The sequence below is a fragment of the Myotis daubentonii genome, chromosome 2 (assembly GCF_963259705.1).
Source record: "Myotis daubentonii chromosome 2, mMyoDau2.1, whole genome shotgun sequence".
NCBI classification, from domain to species: domain Eukaryota; kingdom Metazoa; phylum Chordata; class Mammalia; order Chiroptera; family Vespertilionidae; genus Myotis; species Myotis daubentonii.
Window position 1 is genome coordinate 80,959,504 of NC_081841.1, and position 27,231 is coordinate 80,986,734.

Consider the following 27,231-nt stretch of genomic DNA (forward strand, 5'->3'; position numbering starts at 1 on the left):
ATTTCCAGTGTCGTGGAGGTTAGGTGATTAAATGGCCATAGATATGGAGTTCTAAAGAGGACACTCCACATATCCCACTGTTCTAAGTTTGAGAATTTGAGGGTTAGCAAAAGTATAAAATATACCAACCTTAAGATGCTAAAAGGGACTCGTTGGTGCTTCATAATTTGTTCATCACATGAGATCTGAGTGAACTGATAAGTTTTCATTTAACATTCAGCATATGTATTTTGAGTGCCTACAATGTGATTTATTTAAAGGGCGACACAGCTCCCTGCAGTTTAATTTATTTCTTGATTGCCATTCAGTGAATTAGAAAGTATTTTATCTTGGAATGCCCATACACTTTAATGGCGGAGTTAATGTCCCTTTCTCTCCTTATTCTTGGATGAAATATCTCTTGCCTTCCATTGACAAATTAAGAGTGTTGCTGGTGGTTTGTGGACCAAATGTTTGGGTACTTTGGGTAGGCTCATCTGTGTTAGTTTTAAATTGGAGTGTTTTCCTCCTTGCCTATCTGTTTTTCATCAGGGCTCGTATATTCTTGTGTCCAAAAAGACTCTCTGATTTAGCTGTGAGGCTGATTTTATTGTAGGGATGTCTGTGTATCCTGTCATCACAGGCAACCCTGGTGAAACTCCCCTTGTTGTGCGTGTGTGTTGCTGCAATATGTTCAAAGTCTGATCTTTCTCAGATGCATGTGTGTGTGTAACTATTTTATAGTTGAAAAGGGATGCAAGCAGCAAAACTTCTTCCAGAATATGTTTTCTATTATATTTTGCAACATGAAATTGTAGGTTCGTTTTTGGCTTTCATAAAGCTGCCTTTTCCACACGTCACTGGAAGGCAACTAACACCTTCCTTTGACTCAGGTTTTCCAAGACTCCTTAGTGTTAAAAGAAGACTTTCTTTTTGAATTGCAGAAATTAAAAGAATATGGCACAAAGCATTTTTATAGCTTTATTGAGTCTTGAGGGCAGATATATGGGTTCCAGACAAAATGCAATAATAGACTAGGATTTTACTTTCAAATTGTCTTACAAACACTTCTTATTGGAGATTTATTGTCCGTGTGGAGGAACAGAGTTGCTTTTAAGGTTAAATGGAGTAGGCTGGAGAACAGTGTTCAGGGTCTTTCTCTGTGTCTAACTAATTTGTGCTCTTCTTTAATTTAACCCCTGCAGCTCTGGATTCATATTTTATAGCAGTTTTGTGAGGATAAAATGAGATCACATCTGTGTGCTTTGTAAGCTTTGTCAGTTTCAGTGCAAGTATGAAGTAGCACTAGTATTTTATTATGTGTGTTTAATTAGCATTATTGCCTCATTGACACGGTCAGGAAATTTTATTTTTTCTCTGGTAGAGGACATAGATACATCCTGGCAGCAGTAAGAATAAGATATCTCTTAAAACTCTCTTACTATTCACACAGCAGTTCAACCAACCACTGTCATAAAAAAAACACAACAGAACACCCAGCATAGCATTGGAGAAATTTGGCTTTTTTGTGAAAACTAGTTTCCCTGAAACTCTGAAGGATAAACAGGATAGAGTGTATAATTGTATATGATGGTCTCTTTGGCATATTTGTTTGTTAGGGCTGCCGGAACAAATACCACGGATTAGGTGGCTTAAACAACGACAGTTAATTTTCTCAAAGTCCTGGAGGTTAAAAGTTCCAGGTCAAGGTGTAAGCCGGTTTGGTTTCCCCTGAGGTCTTTCTTTGGCCTGCAGATGGCTACCCTACATGGTCTTTTTGGTGCACGCACCGCTAGTGTCTCCATGTCTAGATTTCTTCTTCCCGTGAGGACTGGGATTTTGATTCTGTGTGGGCGGCTCAGATCTTCTGCTGCGATTGTCTCAGGCAGGACTCAGCTTCTCACGTCCGCATCTGTTCACATCCGCTTACTCCCAGGGTGCTGACAAGGGTTCAGGATCATCATGCACATGAGCACATTTTGTAATATGTAAAAGCATGAGACAAATGCAAGATGCTATTATAACATGAATACCTGTGAGGGATGCATGGGCAACATGTGGAAAATTTTAAGTAGAAAAGACAAAGGATCCTTGCAAACATTTGGCTAAAAGAAGCTTCCTGGCTCTTCTCTTTGGCTGAAGAAGAGGCATGGATAAAGAAAGGTGACTTGGTTAAGACTTAATTCAGAGAAGACAGGAGTTAGGCTAACAGAGAAGCCAAACATCTGGATAGTGCTACATGAATGTCTTCCTACCCCCAACGCCTGTTCTCTCAGAGCATGTTAGTGTCTTGTTTTAAATTTTCTCCTCCCCCCACCCCCTACTCCCAATTTCGTGGTCTGGCAGTGCTCAGGCTGAGCACCATTAGCGGGGTCACAGGCAGTGGCCATATCCAGAAGACACTCTCCCTGTTTCCCTTAAATGAAGATGGTGATCCCTCCTCGAGGCAGTGATTTTAAAAAATGAGGTAATCCTTGTGCAGTTGGGTAAACTACCTTGTACTGTAGTAGATCCGCTCTTAAATTTACATACCACATTGATGCAAGAAGGCAAGTATTGTAGCTGAAGAGGTATACTCTCACCTTGCCATGCCTACCTATGTAGAGTGTGTTTGGATAATCAAATCCTTAAGCACAAAGATTGTGTCTTTGATTCTGTAAAAGTGCACAGAACAAGACCTTGCACAAAGTAGGTGTTCGATCATGCAGAGAAAGATAAGTATCACATGATCTCACTTATATGTGGAATCTTGTGAATAAAATAAACTGTGGAACAAAATAGATCCAGAGACATAGAAGCATGGAACACACTGTCAAATCTCAGAGGGAAGGCGGGGGTAGGTGGGAAGAGATCAGCCAAAGAACTTGTATACCTGTATACATAACCCGTGGACACAGACAATAGGATTGTGGAGGCCTGAGGTGAGGTTGAGGGGGAGCGGGCTATAAGGGGCCAATGGGAGAAAAAAGAGGACATATGTAATACTTTCAACAATAAAGATTTAAAAAATAAAAATAAAGAACCCTGAATTTGAAAACAAAAAAAATGGTGTTTTTGAATCTTCATGGTTAACGCTTGTATTTCTCACTTGAAATCTGGTGTCCGATAGAGCCCATTCATTTTTGAAGGCTTTGAATTTCATAAAAAGACTACAATCTGATACTCATTTCTTTTATTCAAAAACAGTTAAACATTTGTAATTATTTTAAAATAGAAAAATTTAAGGAACCAAGTCATACTTCACAATGTATCGTAAAGGCAACAGTATGAGATGTAAATCACCTTTTTGTAGATTGTGAATTTATGAAAACTTATGAAGCTGATTGAAATCCATAAACTACATAGTGTACTAAAGTGATTCCTATACTTGAGTTAACTTTTGGGAGTGAAAAATCTTCATAGTATCTTTCCTAGTGGTTACTGATTTCAAGTTTGGAGATTTAGGAATAAAGATATTTTCATGAAGTGTTTAAGTTGAGAATTCTGATTAAATGTAGCACAATGAGGAGGAGGTGCATTTGGATAATCACACTTTTTATTAATGTTAGGATGACATAATATGGATATAATGAGCAAATTATATGGAAATACTAATATTGTATTTCATCATGCAAATTGCAAGGCAATGGAAATTATTTTCAGTTAAACAGGTAAACATTAAGGTAGAGGATTCCTTTAATCAGTGAAATTAAATGCTTGGGGTATGGTTTTTCTGATAATTTCATGTTAGTTTTTGCTTTAATCTTGCAAAATGCTTTTCATGTAAATACTTTTCAAAATATCTTTAGGTAACTGAAGTTTTAATTTTAAATGATCAGCTTTCTTTTGAATTGATTATTAATTAGTTTTCAGGGCCAGAGGGAAATTTTTATATGTATTTCCCATAGAAATCTGAAAATGACAGCTTTAATTTATCTGAGGAACTAAAGATACTTTAAACATATTTAACCAAGATTTCTCCGTCTCATTTTCTCCCACTAAGAGAAGAGTGTTGGGTAAATTCTAGACTTGGGGTGAGGAGGGCGCTTCCTCATCCAGAAAGCTCTCTGAGAGGTCCTTCTCCCGGGAGCTGTGCTCCGGGAGCTTAGTTTAGCTGAAGCAGGGACCACATTTAATCAGAAGCTTCTAGGAAAAACTCCTGCAGAGATAGAGGGAAGGGTCTATGAGAATATTCCTTTCCTTACAGTTACTTGAGAGCTCTGACCCTTGGATGTGTGACCACAGGGTCTTGGTTATTTCCTGTGGCCTCTTTTCATTTAATATCTATATGGCAACAATTTAATTTTTTTAAGTGTTCTTTGTTTAGGAAGTTATCATCTCTGCCATGGAAGCATTTACAGTCTAGTAGGGGGAGATTTAAGATAGAAAAAAGTAAGTTTAGTAAAGTGTTATAGGTGTCATGATAGATTCATGGCTAGAGCTTAAAGCTTTTCATTTCCTCTGGGAACTGGAAACCTAACACTGTCTCCCAACAGTCTAGCACCCTGTGCTGAAATGTACTTGCTCTACCTGAAGGGCCTCTAGGAATTTGAAATACATTGCTTATTTCCAAACTAAGACAAACTCTAGATGTTACAGTATTTCTCTCATTCCCCTACCATGTTAGCCAAGTATTTGCATATTAAGTGAAGTTTTCAAAATATAATGACTTATCCCTAAAGAGGGACTCTAATTAAAAGATTATAGGTTAAGTGGCAAATGAGTGCCAAAGACATTTGGGTAAGCCAGTTAACCTGATGGTTTTTTACAGTTAATTATTATTGGGTGAGCAGAGGTTAGTACTCAGAGTGAGTACACTTTTAGGGGAAAGTGATATTTCCCTATAAACTGAAAAAAATGTAGACTTTTTCTAAAAGGTGAGTGCATCCTATCAGTATGAATCATTTCTAATTAAAATTCCGTTTATCAAACATGTATTGAGTACTACTGTGTGCTAGTCTCCAAAAGGTAAATAAAGACGTGTTAGGCTTACATTTCAGGAAGTTTCTCTATACATAGCATGTGTGCAATGGATCAAAGGTGGAATGCAAGCAGGCAGGGATAGCTGTTTAGTTCAGTTTACCAAATATTTATTATGTACCTGATATGTGTGGGGCACTGGGAGAAAGCATAAGGCATAATTCTTTCCCTGAGGGGACTTAACATCCTAATGAGAGAAAAAGGAAAATGAACAGGCAATTTCAGCATGCAAAGCAGTGCGGGTGGGAAATAATGAAAGCCTGAATGAGGGTAGTAGAAAAGCAAAGTTAGCTGGTATGACAAGGGAGATGTTTTGTGAGGAAAGTTATTTGGATTCAGACTTACTGAAAGGGCAACTAACAATATTACTTGATAGTTATACAGTGCTGTATTATTTAGTACTCTTTTGACTGTGGATGTCAGCAGTTCAAGCTAGCTTATGAGTAAAGGGCATTTACTGGCTTATTTAACAGTGCTTGCTTCAGGCATGACAGGATCCAGCTGCACCAGGAATTGCCTCTTTGGTAATTGATCTGGGTTCTTTTGTGTTGGCTTCATTCTTAGGCAGACTCTGTCTTCAGAGAATATTCTAGTAGCTCTAGGATTTCATCTCATCCTCAAAAGTGGATGACCTCTTTCTCCCAGTAGATTATTGGGGCTCTCTTGACTCTGATTGGCCTGGCTGGCTGCTAAGTCAATTGTTGTGGCCAGGAATGAGGATGGGGGATATAGTACACTAACCGGCAAGTCATTTGCTGACCTTTCATCATGAGGTCAAGGTAGCCTCACGCTATCCACATGGACTGAGAGTGGATGTGAGCTGTTTTCAAAAGGAAAGACAGGAGACTGTTAACTAGAAGAAGAGGTCCGAAAAAAACAGCGAGTTTCTGTTACAAATTTACAAGGCTAAGTAAATGGCAAACATTTGAAGTTAACGTTTCCTTGTTTGATTGCTAACACAACAATTTGTGAGAAGCAGCATTATTATTATCCACCAACCATGTAAGGAAGCTGAGCTTTAGAGAAGCTAACGGGCCAAAGGTAACACACCTTTTGTTAGTAGATGAACGAGGATTTCGTTGCTCTTTTCCCCAGTCAGGTGCAGATATCACCTGAGCAGTTACAAGTGCAGCCTTATGAGCAACATCCAAGCTGGAGGCACAGATGGAGAAGGCATCTCCTGAGTAGCAGGTGTTAGAACTGACCACAGAGGTGGAAAGTGTAGAGAGAAAGAAGGTCAGGGGACAGAACTAGGAGAGAGACATCCACATTTGGTGAAAAGTGTGAAGGGGAAGCTAGCTAAGGAGTTAGAGAGTTAGAAAGAGGTAGTCAAAAGATAGGAGAATGAAAACAGTAATGTGTTAAAGACCAAAAATAAAGCTCCACACCTGGTCATGATCATGTTCTGAGAGGGTCATTAAAGCTTAAGGGAATTTTAAGTGAAGTACTCATGACCATGACCCATAGATTTTGAAGGCTATGAACATGATAAATGAGCACTATTGTTTCCACTGATGGCTAGCATCAGTTGTTTGGTGCTGCTGATGATAATAATAATAGCAGCAGCTAACGTGTGTTACATATATTACATATACACATTATGTTACGTATAACAATGTACTTCTTGTTTACTGACTCATTTACTCCTCGCAATGATCCCATATGACAAGTACAGTTAATATCTTTATTTTAAAGATGAGAAAACAGGTATGGGGAGGTGAAGTAACTGTTTGTCCACTGTGTCATAGCTTGAACTTCATGTAGTGCACTTGGCTTCAGAATTGTGCTCTTTTTCATGAGCGTGCCATTTGATGTTTGAAGAGTGTGAGCCTCCTTCCTGCTCAGAGGACCAGTGGTCATCATTTATGTGGGTGCTTGTGACTGCAAAGGTCAATGGACAGAAAAAATAGCAGTGAGGGAAACCCAGATGAGGACAGTTGGGATGGCAGTCACATCATTCATGTTTCACAATAGCATTGGCCTTTGCCAGCATTTCCTAAGGGGAAAATCGCAAGGCAGCAAAAACAAAGAGCCACAAATGAACAAAAGGGGACATGGGGCAAGAACTCCGTGAGGATCTGAGAGACGGGACCTTTGTGCTTCCAAGGACGGTGCCAGTCATGTGTTCCCTGGAGAATTCTGCTGCCAGTGGTTTCTCCTTCAGATCTGCTGCTCTGATTTCTTTACCTTTCCTGCAGTGGAAGATTTCCTCGTTTCTTAGTGCCTTCCTAAATTTCAGTCCCAATTCACAGAAATAACCTCGGAAATTATATCAGCATGAAATCTTGTTTTGAATTAAGGTTTTTCATTAGCCGAGAAGAGCTTTTACTATTTCCATTTTGGACTCGTGTAAGAAAACGCAAATGGATGAAAATCTATTATGCTTAGTATTGAATGATTACCTTTACTTCTCATTTTGCTGGCACATTATTCAGATTCTATTAAAGCCTCTTTGGTCTGTATCTTTCTTAAAATGATGTGAGGGATGTGTAATGTATCCCTTATCACTAACGTGCATATGTGACATGACATATAGTAAAGCTCAGTACAGTTTAAACTTATTTCATGTACTTTTGCCATAATATTCATCAGTCAAGTAAAAACCTTCCTAAGCAGGTAACACCTGTCAGAGAATTTTATCATACTCAAGTCTCCCTTTGGATAGTATGCTTTGCACATGGGTAAGGTGTGCTCTCACCCTTCCACTTTTGTTTTATTAATACTGTTTGCCCTTTAGATTTTTCCCCACAATGACAATTTAGGGCTCTACTTCATCAAAATTTTTTTCTCACAGTGAAATTATGAGATCTGTTAATTTTCTTTTTTTAAAACCCTTGTTTTGTGAGAGTTCGACTTGTAGTATAGCTTGTTGGCTGCTTCATATTACTAGACTTATTGCTATAAATATAAGAAATGCTGGCAGGTTTGAACAGATTTTTTTTTTAAAGTATGAGTTTTACTTTTTTCTTAAAAAGTCTTTACAGAGTTGGTTATGGTGATGAGCTAATAGCCTGTAGAAAACCTGGTTTGGAGACCATGGTTCTCCATCCTGTATGGGTCTGCCAGTGAAAGGGTATAGTGTTGTCCTAAACAGAATTTGCTTTTTAGCTTTCCTTACTACAGCAGCAAAGTCTTACCCCAGAATGCTTTGCTATTGAGCTTCCACTGCCCTGACTTGGATAGTATGAGTGTTTCTGCATTGATAATAGAGAAATTCACATCAATATCTAGGTTAATGTTTAGCAGAGACCAGTTGGGTGTTCATTCTGAATTGCTTGAAGTCAGCTCTCTCTGACAACAGTTTTTCATATTTCTTTTAAATTTTAATTATAACTCATCGAGTCTTAAGCAATTACTTCTGAGTTAGACTCTTGATGAATGTCATAGCAGGGTGTTTTAATTTAATAGATCCAGAATAACATCTGTTTCTAATATTTTAAAAGTCAGTTTATATGGAAATTCATTTAATATAGAGTCAATACATGGAGACTTGTAAAAATAAAAATCAAAATGGAAAAGTCAAACCACTGTGATATAGTAGGTCTTCTGTGAACAAAGAATTTCACTTACAGCTAGGTTCAGTTGCCACTAGCTAACACCCAAAATATCACAGTTTAAAAAATATACCAACTTATTTCTCACACTCATGCAATGGGGAGGTAGTTAGCCCAGGGTTGGAATGTTCTACCAAGACAGGAACTCAATTTCCTCAGTCCTGTTGCTGTACTGGGCATGATTTCTATTCCTAAGGACACTTTATGGGCCAAGATGGCTGCTAGACCCCCAGCTATTGCATCTGTGCTCCAGCAGGAAGGAGGTAGTGGTGGAGGGGAAGAGTGTGAAGCTTTTTTCCCCCTTTAAGGGCACTTTTTGGAAGTAGTACATAAAACTCTGCTTATGCTCCACTGGCCAAAAACTAGTCACATGACCATCTATAGCAGCAATGGGAGGTAGGAAATGAAATCTTTCTAGGGACAATATACCATTAAAAACAGAAGGTCTAAGAGTATGCGAAAAGGCTGGGAATAGAAATGGAAAAACAGCTATCCCTACCACATTGAGTATTTTTTAAGACATGATTTTAACAGACCTTCTGCCTTTTTATTGAGCATCTAGAAAAGTCAACTGGTAGATATAGAAAGAGTAGTATGGTATTTCACATAGAGTAGATAAATTATCAACTACTGCTCAGTCTGTTTTATTTTTTATTATTTTTAAAATATATTTTTATTGATTTCAGAGAATAGGAGAGGGGGAGAGAGAGATAGAATATCAACGATGAGAGAGAATCATTGATCAGCTGCCTCCTGCATGCCCTCTACCGGGGATCGAGCCCGCAACATGGGCACGCGCCTTTGACCAGAATGGAACCTGGGACCCTTCAGTCCACAGGCTGATGCTCTATCCACTGAACCAAACCAGCTAGGGCAGTCTATTTTAATTTTAACCCCCAGATGTACCCATGTTCAGAGGTTGTGGGCCAAGCAGACTGCAGTAAGGGACTTTCTATAAGTTTTACCCCAGTCTCTGTAGAATCACAGTAGCAGCTAGCAGGACTGAGATGTCATTTGTTCTAGGTCTCCAGAACACCTGTGTATCTGCAAAGCAGTGTTCTCTGCTTCCCTACATAGAAGGCAAATGAACAATTACAAGTGTTTGTTAAATTATTTCAAGGTAAAACTATTATCGTTACAGAAATTGAAGCTCAGAGAGGTTAATTGGGAGGCCGTTTAGAGAAGCTGTTGAAAACCAGCATTGACCAGCCATTGATCTCAAATGGAGTACTAACTCTACTATTTCTATTAAACACCTAGGATGGGTTTTTAATCTGTTCCATACTCTTGTTTTCGAAGTCACTCAGTAAATTATACAGCTGGGACTCGGGCATTTCTCCTTAAGCCAGGGTTTTTGCAACCTGATTTTTGATAAAAATTCATATGGAAATTCCTTTAATCATGGCTACCTCACAATGAAAGGCAGAACTGGTGGAGTGGCTGTAGGTAAAGGTCTTCAGAGTGGCCACCCACCATCTATCCTTTAGCTACGCATGCACCCACATCCCCTTAAAAAGTCCTGGCATTAGAGTAGGCAAGAATTTTCTACTTAAGTGTCTCATTCCTGCTTTCTTCTGACTCATGTCCCTCTCTTGTGTTCTGTAAGTACTGAGATAGCTACACTGAAGATACAAAAGACTCCAGGTGCCATCCTATTCTCTGGCAGGTATAATGCCATAGAACAGGAATCCTCCAATCCTCCAAACTCAGTTATTTATGTGCTGCCTTCCACAATTGTACCTTATCCACTGTTGATTCCTTCATATCTATGTTTACATTGACTTTTTAATGTTTAACAGCTTAATTTTGAGTAGATATCTATGAAATCCAGCTTTGATGTGATAATTAAAATTTATTTCAATTATATGCTAAAACCAATATAGCCATTAAGAGGTTTACAAGGTTTGTGTATTTTCTCACATACTCCTTGTGGTTTGTGGATCATATTTTGAGGATCCCATCATACTGGAAAGAGCATGGGCCATGAAACTTGACCTTGTTATTTCTGATTGCTGTGAATTTGGATTCTTTATTAATTTACCTTTCTCGATCACAATTTGCTCACTTGAGAGATGCACATAACATAATATCTATCTCATCAGTTATTCCAAGAATTAACCAAGAAGATATAGCCAAGGAGACCAGCAGAGGCTTGGCAGATAGGAAGTGCTCAGCGAATACTAGGTTATTCCTCCTTGAGTTACCAGTCCTCAAAAGCAAGAGACAAGGAAGTGCATCATTGTGGCATCTGGTGTAGATGACACTAAGTCTTGTGAGAGCTCGGAAGGGGTAAAGGCTGAGGTTTACTGGAGTGTAGGAAGAGGGGCAATATTTGGATAGATGGAAAACCATTCTTACTCATCTCTCCAGCTGTATAGGACTCAGTGATGGTGAAACTATGACACGCGTGTCAGAGGTGACACGTGAACTCATTTTTTTTTTTTGGTTGATTTTTCTTTGTTAAATGACATTCAAATATATAAAGTAAATATCAAAAATACAAGTCTTTGTTTTACTATGGTTGCAGATATCAAAAAACTTCTATATGTGACACGGCACCAGAGTTAAGTTAGGGTTTTTCAAAATGCTGACACGCCGAGCTCCAAAGGTTCGCCATCACTGGTACAGGTCCTTACTACTCAAAGTGGGGTCCACAGACCAGCCGAGTCAATTTTACTTAGGGATTTGTTAGAAATGTGGAACCTGCCTGTTAAGATTCCCAGATGATGTGTATGTTTGAGAGGCATTGCTCCAGGCACAAATATTCTATTTAAAATTTATTTCCCTTGGGGGCTAGTTCTTGCTCTTAGTGTATCTCCTGCACCAGTATCAGCTGGGGCTGTACTTTTAAAGAATGCATATTCTCAGGCTTCACATCAACCTGGGGCCTAGACTCTGCATTTTTAGTCAGTATGCCAAGTGATTTTTAGGACACTAGTTTAGCAACCTCTGCATTAAGGCTTAAATCAATGATAGAACCTCTGCATTTATTCTTCAAACATACTTGCATTCAAACAAGGAAGAAAGCTTTTGAGGCAAAGAAATACAATTCTAATTGTGGTGCTAGTAAGAAATAAGGGGAGGATCTAAATTCAATCTACATATAAAGTTCATTTGCATTAATTATGCATTCCTGGAACCCCAGCATAAAGTCTCATGACAACAAAGCTAGGGAGGAAGATAATATCTTACCAATATGATCTAATAGTTTTTTCCTGTAGTTTTCATTTGATTTTTTTAACATTTTGTTTTTCAGCCGTGCTATCAAGACTAATCAGGACCTTCTCCCAGAAACGCCATGGACGCACATTTTCTACAATGATTTCTGGGGGACTCTTCTAACCCACAGTGGCAGCCACAAGTCCTACCGGCCACTCTGCACGCTTTCTTTTCGCCTGAACCATGCCATCGGAGGGCTGAATCCCTGGAGCTACCATCTTGTCAATATCCTACTGCATGCGGCAGTCACTGGTCTCTTCACGAGCTTCTCCAAGATACTCCTTGGGGACGGATACTGGACCTTCATGGCGGGCTTGATGTTCGCCTCTCACCCCATCCACACGGAGGCCGTGGCAGGAATCGTGGGTCGGGCCGATGTCGGGGCCAGTCTCTTCTTTCTCCTCTCCTTGCTCTGCTACATTAAACACTGCTCTACCAGAGGCTACTCAGCCAGGACGTGGGGCTGGTTCCTGGGGACAGGGCTGTGTGCGGGATGCAGCATGCTGTGGAAGGAACAAGGAGTGACTGTTCTGGCAGTCTCAGCAGTTTACGATGTCTTCGTCTTTCACAGGCTGAAAATGAAACAGATCCTACCTACCATTTACAAAGTAAGTGATTGTTGGTGCTCAAGCATTGGATTTCTGAGTCATCTCTTGCTTGGTCCTATTTTACCATTTAAAAGGCAAATTTGTTCCTTTTCAAAGAGAATTTAACGTAAGTAACTTTTTGATCTTCAGTAAGTGGAAGTGTCCTTTCTGACCTTTCCCTACTAACCTGGGTTTCAGTCACTGATTTCTCAGATTTCTTTACTTATTTTCATGATTTCAAAGGAGGTGTAGAAGGATAGTTTTGCTTCGGAAAGATTATGCATCTTTAGAGTTAATTTATTTTTATTCATTCCTAATTTCTGCTCCGACTCTAATCCTATACATTGCCTCCTATACATAATGTGTATTTGTAAATATATCACAGCTGGTAATAGAGCTAGATACTAGACTATAGAGGGGAAATCCTTCCCAGTGTTAATATTATTTTCCTGAGTTGACGATGGAAAAGAACCCTTCTCTGCAGTGTGCTAGGAACTCAAATTTTTAAACAATGAATCATATTCACCTTTTCCTTTTTGTGGTGTAATAGAATAGAAGAGTCAAAACAGAAAGTGGTTATTGTAAGTTTTGCGCTGAGGCCAATTAAGGCCTTTGCTTCAGGGCTTAGTATTTGTTTCAAATGCAATGTTGGTGGAAGGTCAAATAAGCACTTTGGGATCCCACACTCTTCAGGTGATCCGAACAGTTTCCTGCTAGCGTGTTCATCCGAGGCATTGGGTAAATTGGAACATCTTGAGAAAGTGCCTTCTACCTATTGCCCCATCCCCACTCACTCACAATAAACTCGCTTGCTTTGGCTTTAAGTATGCAGACTCCACGTGGCCAGGGTTTGCAAACCTCGGCCATGGTGTATGCCAGCTCCTGCTGCTGCTTAGACACTTAAGCAAGGAATTACAGATTTGGATATTTGCCCTGAGAAAGCTGTCAAGTTTTCTAGTATTGACTAACTTTTCCCTCCTCAATTTCCTATTTTGCTTGAAATTGAATTGGGAAGAAATTAAATTAAAAAATGGAAGGAAATAGAAACAGAAACATTTACAGAGGAACCTCGGTTCTCAAACTTAATTTGTTCCAGACGCTGTTCGAAAACCGAATCATTTTTTCCCATTAGAAATTAAGTAAATTGAATTAATCCATTCCAGACCCCCAAATGATTCCCTGTTTTAACCTTTCTTAGATACTGTACATGTCTAATGTACTCTTTAATCTATAAATAAACACTTTAACGACAAAAAGGACATGAAATGTACAGTAAAAAATGAAAATTTAGTAATAATAAGCAGCAACAAAAGCAAAAAACACGAGAATATTCCCGCACTATTTCCTGAGATGCTAACAACATGATGTTTAGCAGTAAACTGACTGATACACACACATTCACTCCTTTGTCACCTATGGGGTTTGAGACTGGTCATACAGGCATCAGCATGAAAGGGTTGTCTAGTTGAGAAGTGAATGGTTCAAAATGGAAAACCAAGGTTTGACTGTACTTTTAAAAAAATGGCTATTTTTTTTTTTTATTTAGTAGGCAGGCAATTAACTGCTATGCTTCTCTGCAGGGAAGCTTAACCTTTCAGTTAGAACTCAAGTATCAAGGGCTTAATGAAGTTCTTTTGTGATTTCAATTAAATGCTAAAACCTTAAAAGAAAAGCAAACAACATCTGGTTTGAGAGTCAAGCTCTTAATTTCAAAGCAGTTTTAATTATTTTTTTAGGGAGAATAGGGATTATAATCTTTTTCTTTTCCTTTAAAACCATGTCATTAACAATAGCAAGCTTTCTTGGTTTATTTGACATGTAAATAAATAGAATAAGTTTAAATCATGGTTCTTATCCCATGGAGGTTGGGACTGTTAAAGAAAAGGTTCAGAGTAGAGTCACCTGTGCTAAGTCCACCTCAGCAAATCAAGACTTAATTGCAATGTCAGCCTCTCTCAAAAAATGTGAACTTCAATCAATCTGGAATTCCCTGGTTAGCACTGTAGAGGTAATCTGCCTTCTAGACTGTTTCTCTCCCCCAAAGTAGGATGAGGTAATCCCACTCTTTCCTTATCTTTTCTGCCTTCCATTTTGTACAGGTCTTTGGAGCTCCTTTCTGTTACCTTGATGGAATGTTGCCTGATTCATGAATCATTCCATAAAGCCAGTTTGATCTTCAAATTTACTCAGAATTTTGTTTTCCGACAAAATTGACCTATTTGAAGATGCAGCTCTGTGTGTTTCAAGACTTAGCCTTGAAAGCTATGAAACACTGAGGTTTCTTATAAAGAATTTCCATTTACCGTTGTTGCCAGACCAAAGGGGCCCATTTGTCTGTGAGCATCAAAGCCCAATAAAATCAAACCATGGTTTGCAGCAAGGAAAGTAAGAGCTTATTTTTAGGAAGTGGCCCAGCCCCAGAGACACAAGTGAGCAAATGCTCAAAGACCTGGCTTCCCAAAGATTTCTAGTGGTTGGAGTGTATAGGAGAAAAAATAATTAATTACGATGACTAAGAGAGTTAGCGTCAAGGTCGTGGTCTCTGTCGATTTGTTGGTGCTAGGGTAGGGGTTGTTGATCAGTGCATTGGCCCTGATGTCAGCCATGGTGTCACTACTTCTGGTTTTCCTGCTTTTCTGGGCCTAGAGCTGAACGTAACTGAGGCCTAGATATTAACCAGGGGTGGGCAAACTTTTTGACTGGAGGGCCACAATGGGTTCTTAAACTGGACCGGAGGGCTGGAACAAAAGCATGGATGGAGTGTTTGTGTGAACTAATATAAATTCAAAGTAAGCATCATTACATAAAAGGGTGCGGTCTTTTTTTTTTTAGTTTTATTCATTTCAAATGGGCCGGATCCGGCTGTAGTTTGCCCACGGCTGTATTAACCTCTCGATCTTGAAGTCTCTGTCATTTAAATCACATATTTCCTTGTCTTTCGGTTTATTTTCTGGAGATTTTTATTTTTTTTCTTAGCTGCCTCCCTACCTTGGTTATTCCTGGTATTTGATGGATTCCTTCCTCTGTCTAGGCATCTATGAATGGCATTTAGATTGAAACAAAGAAGTCCTATTATCTTCCAGTAGGTGGCGTTGAATCAGGATTTCTTTCTTTCTTTTCTTTTCTTTTTTTTTTTTTTTTGGCTCTCTTGTTCTTTGGCTTTTCAGATCCCTGGGGTGATGGAAAATGGGAGGTGGGTGCCTCCCCTGTGATCTGGTCACCCCAGTCCTAGGGAATCAACCCTGCCAATGAACAAACGTGGTGGGCTGTGGGGCTTCCAATTTGTGAAATCTCAGTGCTGTCCTCTACTGCCAGACACTGCAGTCAGTATAGCCATGATGCGTGGGGGGAGGGTGGACTGGGATAACCTGTCCACCTTCTAAATTGCTTTGTCCTCCAGTAATTGTGACCTCGAACCTCTGTGGAATTCTCTTCTTGCCCTGATCCTGAGACCATTCACAGAGTGGGCCTTTTGCTCAGGGAAATAGTGATTCTGTAGTACTAGTTCTCAGATTTGCAGATAATGTGCTCTGCAACCAAGGGTGAAGGAAGCAAGCTTTAGGAGAATAAGGGGAAGCCAGGCTTCATGACTTTGGTTTCTCTGAGTGGAATGCCAACCACCAGACAACTGGGTTCAGCTGTAGCTCATAATGCCAACTCCTGCAGGAATGTCCCCCAAGTCTCTTAGCTCCTCCTGACTGAAGGGAGTGCCAGCCAAAACCTGATTCTTCCCCTCTCCGGGCTGAGCCCTACCTTGAGCTCCTGGCTGCAGGTGGCTCAGCTCAACACTTTTCCCTTCTCTCCTCCCCGGTTCATTCCCACTTGCCCACCTTTAGATTTCTCAGTGCTCGGTTCTCTCAGGTGTGTTTGTGCATTGAGCAGGGAAGACTTGGTTGAATTATAGCTGTTTAAACTGTTGAAACATCAAGGGGGGAGACCGAGGGGATCTCTCACACTGCCATGCCTCTGATGTCACTGTCTAGTTGTCTTTAAATGTATAGTGGTTTGAAAGCAAGTGAATTAGAGATCTAGTGAAGCCAAATCATGCACATTTAAGCACAAACTTTCATTTAGAATCTCATGACTGTGGGGCTTGTAAACGCTGGCATAGATTACATATGGAAGTTATAGAAAATTCCATATTCTTTTTTTAAATATATAGATTTTAAATGCTTGGATGAGTTGGAAGAGACTGAAGGAAGCGGATTAAAACTTTAGTTAGAAGGTTCTTCTAAACCTTAAAAAGAATAATTATCCTAAATATCTTACCAGTTAACTCTGCAACATAGTTATCCTGGGTTTGCCAGATGAAATAAACTTTTCTGCCTCATAAAACTATAACAAATATATAAACAGAAAACTCTAGTGTACAAATGTTTAACTCTATTATGCAAATTAGAGAACCAGTCAGTACTCAAGATCTAAAAATGGAGGGTCCTCTGAAAGCTTGAGTTTATTAGAATTAGAGGAGCAAGATTCCCACTTTTTCAGTTTTGTCAGTATTATTTTTCTCATAGCAATCACCCTCAGCTTCTTTTTTCACAGTGGTTTCGGTTCTGTTCCTCTTTTCAAATCCTGGTCCCCAAACTCAAATGTGTACCAGGGCCAGGCAGAAGGTGCTGCCCTACAGCTCGTACTCCACTCCATCCCATTACTGCAGTAAAAATAAAGAAGTAAATAAAGGTTTTGGTTTAGTAGACTTTAAGATTTTTCTGAGAAGATAGACATCTGGATTTTTTCTATGACATCTGTTTTTTTAATGTTGGTTATTATTGGGCCACACAAAAATCCTTGGGATGGCTGAATTTGACCAGAGTTCTTGGTTGCCATTTTTTATTTAAAAGGCTCATTCAAATGATATGAATGTCCATATCATACATAAGGTTTTCTAAAAAAAAAATTGTTTTTATTTTTTATTTTAGAGGGAGAGGATGGGCAGGAGAAAGAGAGAGAGAGAGGTGTTGATTTGTTCCAGTTATTTATGCATTCATTGGTTGATTTTTGTATGTGTCCTGACCGAGGATCAAACCCAAAACTTTGGCATATCAGGGACAACGATCTAACCAACTGAACTACCCAGTCAGGGCAATGTATAAGGTTTTTGCAGTTCTGCAAAACCAATATTAAATTTATACTTTTCTTCAATGAAGTATGTGAAAAATAGTAAGTGCCTGACATACTGTAGATATTTTATTTAGTATTTAATAAATACATTTGATGTTTATATCTGTCAGGTACTGTTCTGAATATGCTAAAAAAATAATATTTAACTTAAATGCTTACTGACAGTCATATGATTTATAAAATAATATGGTTGAATATGACATGAAATAGTATTTGTAAAAACAACACTAAATATGAAATCTTCTGAAATGTGTATGAACAAAATTAGTGTTCATAACATTATAAACAAAATTTAAAAATATTCCTGCTTCTTAGTTTCAGAATGTTTCCTACATTATTCTTGGAATGTAGCATACTGTCTGGCACATAGTAGGTACTAGTACATTAATGAATTTACACTTGTTTAAGATTTATATTTTAAAAATAATGTGTTTGATATGGTCAAGTGAAATTCTGTGTTCTTCCCTTTATATGATGAGGATTTCATTCCTGGTTAGTGAGGTCTGGCAGGTGGGGTTGGCAGAAATGCATGTCAGAAAAATGTTAAAAAATACATTTTCATGACCAGGTCTCACCAAGTGATTGTTTTTGCCTTCTTTTGATGACTTTCACTTATTTAGTTTTATATGGTCAAAAAGTAAGGGTGGGGGTAGGGAAGACCCGTGAAATATACTTAAACTAGCTTTGCAAATAAATGTTAGACTTTTATCTGCCCACAAAATTTTTTACAAGTTTCTCATGGCCCCAGGAGGTACATGGGTAATAAAATCAGTAAAAGCAACGTTTTTCTTACTTACCCAACATCAGTCATTGCTTGTCTAGTGGCTATTTTCTGTGCTTATTTAACATCTGTTAACTGTTTTAATGTGGAAACATCTTTTTCCTCCCTTATTAGCCTCATAATCACTTATTCAGTTACAGGTGGAAAATAAAAAAAAATTAAAGGAAATCTGAAAGTCAGTCTAAGCAATTCTAATAATAGTCTAAGATAATTTGGAAAAATGAAGCCCTTTTAGTTTGATCTTTTAACAGTTTCTCTAAATATGCTTTTTTATTTATTTTGTTTGTATTTATTTATTTTTATTTCTTCTTGAATTTATTGAGGTGACAACTCCTGCAGGTTGATAAAATTTTATATGTTTCAGATATACAATTCTATAGTACATCATCTGTATATTGTACTGTGTGTTTACCACCCCAAGTCAAGTCTCCTTCCAGTATAATTTTTTCTTCCTTTACCTTCTTCTACCTCCCCCCACCATCTTTCCCTTTGGTAATTACCAAACTTTTGTCTGTGTCTTGAGTTTTTTTCCTTTGCTTAATCTCTTCACCTTTTTCACCCAGCTACCTAACCCCTCCCCTCTACCAACTGTCAGTCTGTTCTTTGTATCTATGAGTCTGTTTCTATGTTGTTTGTTAGTATATCTTGTTCATTATAAATATGCTTTTTAAATTTTAATACTAAGCATGGTGTGAATGATGGAGGTAGCTTATGGTGAGTGAAGTTAATCTTGATTATCTTTATTCTCACATCAGGATGCAGTGATCAGCCCTAAACTAGCCAACAACCCTATATTTCCAAACTGTTTACAAGGTTTATTTTCAGAATGGTTTCTGAGGGTGGGAGTTAATGTTCTGTTGAAGGTTTTTGGTTTGTCACTATTTGAACACCGAAGAGATTAAACGTGGTACTTCTGTACAGCTGACATTTTGTGTGACTCCCCATTTATAAAACAGCCTGAAAAGCCAGTCGAATACCCTGCAGGTATTTACACATTGGATCCACATGTGCCTTTTTATTTGATTACCTGCTGGGGATGGCATTGGTGGAATCTGTTATCATTTAAGGCTTTGTCCCTTTTCTAGGGTGGGTTATGGTTTTACTCAAGATGTGACCCTCATGTCTATTGCATTGAGTGAAATGTGATACATATTTCTGTTTCTGATTTTTTTTCAATCAACATCTGTGCTACACTTCAAGTCCTGTTTCTATTTTCTTTCCCTTTATTTGCCTTACACCTGACTTTTGAGAATCCAGTTAGAGCAAGATACTCCGATTCTGATCACAGTAGTTCCTAGCAATATTGAAACTGGGGCTATTTGTCATGCACTTACAAATGAATTTGGATTTCCTCCCAGTAAATTAGTTGTAGCATTTAATATTCATGACCTATAGTCCTTTAAAACTTTGAGCAGCTGCCAGCACTGCTAACCAGATAATACCACAAATAAAGTCGAGGTTCAAAAATACTTTACAGTGGAAAAAGTCAAAGATTAATAAGGTATTTTATTCCTGCAGGTTGGCTTCTTTGCTGAGCTAATTTAAGAGGATTCTGTACTCGAGTCGAGTAATTTAAATTTAGGTAGCCTCACAAGATTTGGTGATGCTCGCATTAGAGTGTTTGTTCGTCCTTGGAACAGCAATCTAGTCTTACAAATCATCATTTTCATTTTTGTGCAAGGCTCTGTATTTGGCAATGTGGGGATTCAAAGATGAATTGACAAAATTCTGTCCTTAAAGACACTGAAGAGTAGAAGGAAGTTGAGAACAGTGCCTGTAGTTACGGAACTGAAATTCAAGCTGGAAAGTAGTGAGGGTTGTAGTGCGACGTTGGGAGTGCTAGGGGAGTTAGATGAAGGGAGGTTACTTCCAGCCCAGGGTATCAGGGAAGGGAATTCTGGAGCAGAGACCTTTGTGCAGGCCCTCGAAGGATAGTTGGAATGTAGGCATTTATATTTGGAGAGGGGAGGAAAAGTGGACGGTAGAGCATGTGCATTGTGCAGAGGGAAACTCATAGGAAGTTCCTGAAGACCACAGAGCTGTCGTTTTGGCAGACACAGAGAGTGCAGGAATTTAGAGAAGTACATTGAGGGAGCTAGTGTAGAGGTACATTGAGATAGCTGGTGTGGAGGTAGGTACATTGAGAGAGCTAGTGTGTACAACAGTGTAGGGGCCTTTTAAGATATGTTAACTGTTATAATCAACACTAATAAAAGAGAAAAATGGTAATTGGCGTACGAGCTACCCTTTTCATTGGCTGATCAGGGCTATATGCAAATTAACTGCCAACTAAGATTGGCAGTTAACTGACAACAAGATGGAGGTTAATTTGCATATGTAGGCACAATGCAGGGAGGCGAAAGGGAAAGCAGGAAGAAGCCCCCTGCCACTGACAGTGATCGGAAACCCAGGGAGGAGCTAAGAGCTGAGGGGCAGGGCAAAGGCGGCCCCCCAGCCATGATCGGAGAATCAGGTGCCTTTTCCGCCCTGGCCAGTGATAGCAGGAAGTAGGGGTGGAGCCAGTGATGGGAGCTGGGCACGGTCGAAGCTGGCAGTCCCAGGAGCTAGGGGTCCCTTGCCTGGGCCTAAAGCGAAGCCCACGATCGTGGGGCCGCTGCAGCTGCGGGTCCCCGCTGCCCGGGCCGGACGCCTCAGCCAGAGGCGTCCGGCCTAGGCAAGGGGCCGATCCTGCGATTGGAGCGTGATGGGGGTCAACGCCTGAGGGCTCCCAGTATGTGAGAGGGGGCAGGCTGGGCTGAGGGACACTCCCCCACACACACACACCCAGTGCACGAATTTCGTGCACCGGGCCCCTAGTTATAAACATAATCTCTAATCATGTTTGGAGACCAAGTGTGGGTTTTAAATGGGCTTGTACTTCAAATGGTCCATGGGAGAAGCTTGGGGATGTATGTGCAGGCTAGCGCCTTCTTGCCACTTGGGGGGACTTTTTCTCTGTCCTTCTCCTAAACCTGAGGAGGGGTCCCTTTGGTGATGAGATTAAGAATCAGACTCAGGAGTGGGGGTTATAACTATTCAGTGAAGATCTCTTCTATCAGTGTTTATCTTGTTCTGTGGGATTAAAATAAACATTTATTTTCTGAAGACTAGTATGATTTTACTTGTTATTCTATAATATCTGGCATATTACTGTACACCCCTAATGAGAAAAACAGGGAGTCCTTAAGGGCTTTCTCCTGTGCCTGCTCTCCCAGCATTGCTGCACAGGGTTCCAGTATTACCCTGAATGGCCACAAGTACAGAATCCCTCTTTGTTTTGCACTCATTTCTACAGGAAGACAACAGTGATTAAAAAGGCTCCTTTTTTTACAGTACAGAATTAAATACTCTGTCAGCACTGAATTTCAACCAGTTAATCACTATACCGTCAGTGAAAATGACACACAAATTGTGATGAATAAATAATGAGTCTCATTGAAATCATCTATGCTGTTCTCATAACAGTCTGCGATGTGTATTACATCACTCGGCTCAATTTTCGATAACCTGCCTCAGAGGAATCAAACTAACTGAGGAGGATCTCGTGATTATCAGGTTACTCATTTTCAACTGGTACTGTCAGTTTCCCAGAAAACGAAATGACGTGGTTTGCACGAATGTGAAGTCCATTGTCCTTGCCGGAAGTCAAATCCCTGTCTTAAATACCTGGAATAATAAAAATGTGAATTTAGTGTTGATTTCTCAAATGAAATTTAAGCAATAGAAAGCCACATTCCATGAGTGCATTAGGGATTCCTTAAAAGATAAGAATAGAGCAGAAGGTAGGGTAGATAAAACTGAGTATTAAATCAAATTTATTGATAGTTAAAATCCGATTGAAATGTGATGCAGTGATAAGGTTGCATGGTGTGATGTTTAGTTTTCCTCTAAACATCAAGTTTCATACCTACTGATCATGGTATTTCTTTCTTCAAAAAGGTTAATAACAAATCAGAAGAGAACAGTCCTAATGCCAAAGTCTGAGATTTTTTGGAGCCAGGAAGGTCGCCATGCCCTTGCCCTCTGGGTTTGTCCTTACAGCTCTGCAGCACCCAGATGGCTCCTGTATGCTCTGTTGGTCCGATTATAACTCCAGCATCAAGTGAAATAGCATGCATTCAGAATTTATTATATGTTCCGCCAGTAATTATGGCCTTGATTAGTGAAGGCAGTGTTTCCATTCCAAAGGACACTTTCTTTCTCCACATGTTTATTCATTTAATTTCAGGAAGTCAAGTAAAATGCAAAGAGTGTAATATTTCTCTTTGCTATGATGGGGGAATCTGTAATGCCTGCATTTGGGTATATGATTATCACTTTTCTTAGAATTAATGTAAGATTCAAAGAAAACAGCAAAGACAACATGGGGAAAATAAAGGACATTTAAATACAAATGACTTCATTTTTAGTAAGTGAAGAAATGGAAAATATATCTAGAATTTCCATTAAAATATTGCTATTCCATTAAAATATCAAGTACATTTAATAGAGTTCATCAGATTCAATATCAATTGTGTTTAAAAATAATGAAATTTTGCTGACTGGTGTGGCTCAGTTGTACCAGGAGGTTGCCAGTTCCATTCCCGGTCAGGGCACATGCCCAGGTTGCAGGCTTGATCCCCAATAGGGAGCATACAGAAAGCAGCTGATCTGGTCCATGTTGCACTCTCTTCCTCTCTCCATCTCTCTTCCCTTCTCTCTCTAAAATCAATAAAAACATATTTAAAAATAATGAAATTTTATATATTTAAAAACTAAAAAAAGAGAAAACCTTAATATTTTAATTTATGAATTTTGAGTTGTTATACCTGTTAGCATTATCTTAGTCCCTCTCCCTATAAAAGATGTGTGTGTTACATGTTCCATCAGAACAGGCTGCATGAATACAAGCTTATATAACTTATTTAAATTATACCTAGATTATACATGAATGAATTGAGTGTTTTTCATAACTTTTATGTAATGGAAAACTTCAAATTATTCAAATTACATAGAATTTTTTATTTATCCTAAATTTAGGATTTAGTCAGAATGTTGCCAGTTAATGTGTTCTATTCAGTGTAGTTTCTTTCCTCTTAAGAAATCATGACATAGTGAGAGAAAATATTAAATATATCTAACACTGAAAACAACAGCTGTTTATTTTAAATAATCATTTGCTGTTTGGCTAATTTTTTCACGTATAGTTGCAAGTTAAGACTCTTATAGGACTGCAGCCTGCAGAATTCGATTTAAATCATTTTCTAAAGCAATGTGACCTTAGGCAAATCACTAAGCATGTTGGAGCCTCGATTACATGGTCTGTAAAATGGGAATATAATGTTTGCCTTGAAGGTTGTTGTTAGATATGAATATAGGATATGTTCACTTTTTAGCCAAATTCTTTTCCTATAGTAGATATCACCACAGTCACCATCACTCTAGTGTGTTTCCACAGCCTTCCAGTAGTAGCAAACTTTTTGTCATTGTGCACAGCACTCAATGTGGCTGTGGCTTTCCTAATGGGTTGCAGGGTGAAATGTCAATCAACAAAAACTGGAGTCTTTGTTATATGGTGGTTCACCAATGCTGGTAATTAAAAGAATGTTGAAGAAAAATCCTTTTCAAGAATAATTCTTTCAAACAGACGATTCGATCACTTATCTTTTGTTTAATTGATTGAGCACGATTATATGTACATTTGTCTTCGTTTGCCATCACCTCAGCCTTTCATGGCCTGATTTTTCCCACTCTGGGCTCAGGATGGTGCTGTTGCTTATATATCTGAAGGTGGAGGGGAGACTGGCTTTCCTGTTCTCCCCCCACCACCTTGTTTCCTATATATTTCCTTTTAGCCAGGTTTATAATAAGGAAGATTAGTTCAATAGCTGCCAATATCTTACTGCATGCAAGTCTCATTTTCTTTGGAGAAAGAAACACTGTTATCACCTTTAGGTGAATGTTGATCTCTTCCTCCCTCTTCCTTCCCCTCCCTGGCAAGCAATATCTTTGCAGCTGATTCCAGAATCTCTGTTATAGCAACCTCTGCAGAGAAAAACGGCGAGGCTGGCTTTTATTGTAGTTCAGTGCTTTAGTTTATTTGCCCCACCTCCTAGGAAGAGAATAGAGGTAAAAAGAAATCTTGTTTTTAAAGTAATACTATTTTCAGGCTCCCAAAAATTTTAAAAAATATTTTGGATACTTGAATTGTATTTAGACCAAATTGTTTTTACAGAAATTTAAATCTTAAACGTTGGCTAATGGAGAGAACCATATGTAAAATTGTTTTTGATTTCAGGAAATCCAATATATAAAGTTTTGATTTATTTGATAGATGATACATGGGGTGGGGTGGGAGAGGGTGATAGTTAAAGGTTTTAGGATTAATCATGAGTTTCCTTGGAATATTCCAAATGTGGTTGATTATTAGCCTGCCATGGAGAAAGTGGTTTAAACCAGAGATTGTAGCACACAACTGGAAGCTACTGAATAAGAATCTTTTGGTCTGCTTACTTTTAATTCATTTTTTTAAATTTTTTCTTAATTTTTATTGTTGACACTCTTACAGATGTCCCCATTACCCTCTCCCTGACCTGCCCCCTTTGCCTGCCTCCACACAGCCCTACCCCTCCTTCCCTCTGAGGCATCGAGTGCAGGCAGGTGGACAGGGAGCAGGATTAAATCCCTGTGATTTAATGAATAGCTAGGTTTGGGAACCACTGATGAACATTGAGAATCTGATACTCTCATATGACATCATACATAAAATTTTCATAAAAACAAACTTTTGTAGCTGAAGAAGGATATTAGAAATTGTCTACATGCTACCTCCTCTCTTTTAACAGAACTGGAGGCCCACAGAAATCAGGCACTAGATTAGTAGAAGGTAGAGTCTCCTCCGCTAGGTCTAACGATTTTATAAATCCTCCTTTAATTTTGCTTCCCTTCTTTAATTTATGAAAAAATTTGTTACTATGGAAGTAATTTTCATCTGCCAGTTAAGACTGGAGACTAGTAATTTACCTCCATGTACCCATCCTTCAAGTTCATCAATACTTAAGTAAGACTCTGACCTTCATAAGATTCTCTATTGCTATATTAATAATTCCAGGGTGCTTTTTGAAATGGCATTGTTGGTTTTGTTTTTTTGCTGTTGCTTCCTTTATTTCAGGCCCCTCCTTTTCTTGCCTCCCCTGCCTACCCACAATTAGCTTCAACTGCAGAATTAGTGGGTTTGCCTTTTGTCATCCTAGGACCCCAGTTTAACTTAAGCTCGCATTCAGATGAAATATTTACTTTCCTGGCTGTCAGAAGCTTAACCTGGAGAGACTGAAATCACTGTACTTTTCTTCCTATTTTGGTTACTTTCCTTTACTGGCGGTGTATGACTGTTTGAGATAGGTTCCCTTGAATGGAGGGGTCTTCTCTTTAAAGCTGCTGAGCCTGAGACTGGTCTAAGAGTGGAGAATTAATAGTGAAGCAGCCCCACTTCACCCTCGTCTCACTTGGCAAGGCACCCAACTGGGGGGTGAGGGAAATTTTAGGCATTAGCAGTAGACACATCAGCTGGGTGTAGAGTTTCTCTCCCTGTTCCTCTTAACTCCTGGAATGTGTTTCTCACTGGTGGGTGAATTTTCAAATCCTAAGGTCAAAAGTGAGGATGACTCCAAAAATGAATGTATTTCAGAGGTAAAATAGCAAGAAAGGAGAAAGTGTGGAGGTGCCAATTGAAAAATGGGCTGGTCGGGTGAGAAATGGGCTGAATTGAAGTTGTCACAGCAGCAGCCTGAAGTTTCTGGTGCTTGGGCAGGATAATTTGCACTCTGATTCTCTTGCACTCTGCAGTGTAATCTTCTCCAGGGCTGTGCTGACTTCCTTATTGTTTAAAAAGGAAGAGAAATAACCCATTTGAATTCATTAGCCTTCATTTGCATATACACAGAGCTGGTGGTAATAATGATAGCAATCACCATTTAGCCAGGCTTACTGTGTGCTAGCAAAGTGTCTTCTGTGCATTATTTTGTCCCATTCTGTGAGAGTAGGTATTATTAACCTCATTGACAGATATGGAAATTGAAGTTTATGGAAGTAAAATAGTGTGCCCAAGGATTCACAGATAATACATAGTAGAAAAGGGATTTCATTCCCAGTGTCTGACTGTAATGCTCATGTATGGTCTTCCCATTTTACTCTTTTTATACAAGCGTAGCTCCACTGGAAGATCCAAATAATGTATGAAAGAAACAACCATTTTCTCATACTACTTGGCCTTGGGACCGATGATATTTACCTGCAATAGCTTTAAATACAAGTAATCTGCACTCCCACATGCAACAGCTGGTTTTGTGGGTGCTAGAAATACACAGATGGATAATGTGTGTTCCCAGCCCTTAGGAAGCACAGAGCATGTATCCGGTAATTGTCACTGCACTAAGTGGGAAGAGAATCTCATGTGGAGTTCTAGAGAAGCACAGGAGTCCATCCACTTAACTTACCCGGTTATGGGAGAGGCTGAGAGAGGGACAGGAAGGGAGTGGCATCTAAGTAGCTCAGTGCACCCTGGCGTTTTTGTTTTGTTTTGTTTGTTTGTTTGTTTATTTATTTATTTATTTATTTATTTATTTATTTATTTTAAACCACTTTGTGCTGGTGTATTTCATTTGGTTTCAGATGCCTATCATGTGATAAGAAATGTACTAGGTGCTTTCTTTTTAAAAAATGTTTTGATAAGTAGGTACTGAGTGTTTTCTAGATATGAGACGCTGTTCTAAGATGTTGAGGATAAAATATTGAAAACAAACAAATTTATGCTCTTTTGGAATTTACATTTATTTTCTAACTTAACAGTCACATTAATCATAAGGGGTTGTTATTGGCACCCTGTTTTACAACAGGTTGAGTAAACTCTGAACCAGTCAACCTGCAGCAAGACTGGATTTCAAAGGCAATGCTAATTGTAAATCTAGTGATTCTACTGCTGATCACTGTCTCCCATTTGAGTTCCTTACAGTAAAAAGGGGCCGAATTTTTTAAAGTATTAAATGAGTGT

General features: G+C 38.9%; 1 protein-coding gene across 2 annotated transcripts in view; it reads left to right on the top strand.

Annotated features, from left to right (window-relative positions):
• The window catches only part of TMTC2 (transmembrane O-mannosyltransferase targeting cadherins 2), a 409,914-nt gene that overhangs the window by 145,804 nt on the left and 236,879 nt on the right, over positions 1–27,231 (top strand). For both annotated transcript variants that reach the window (XR_009451272.1, XM_059683726.1), the window contains exon 2: positions 11,749–12,319. Coding sequence is in view for 1 of the 2 variants with exons in the window: in XM_059683726.1 (XP_059539709.1) it covers positions 11,749–12,319 (571 nt within the window). In the remaining variant the exon portion in view is untranslated. The remainder of the gene's footprint in view (positions 1–11,748; positions 12,320–27,231) is intronic.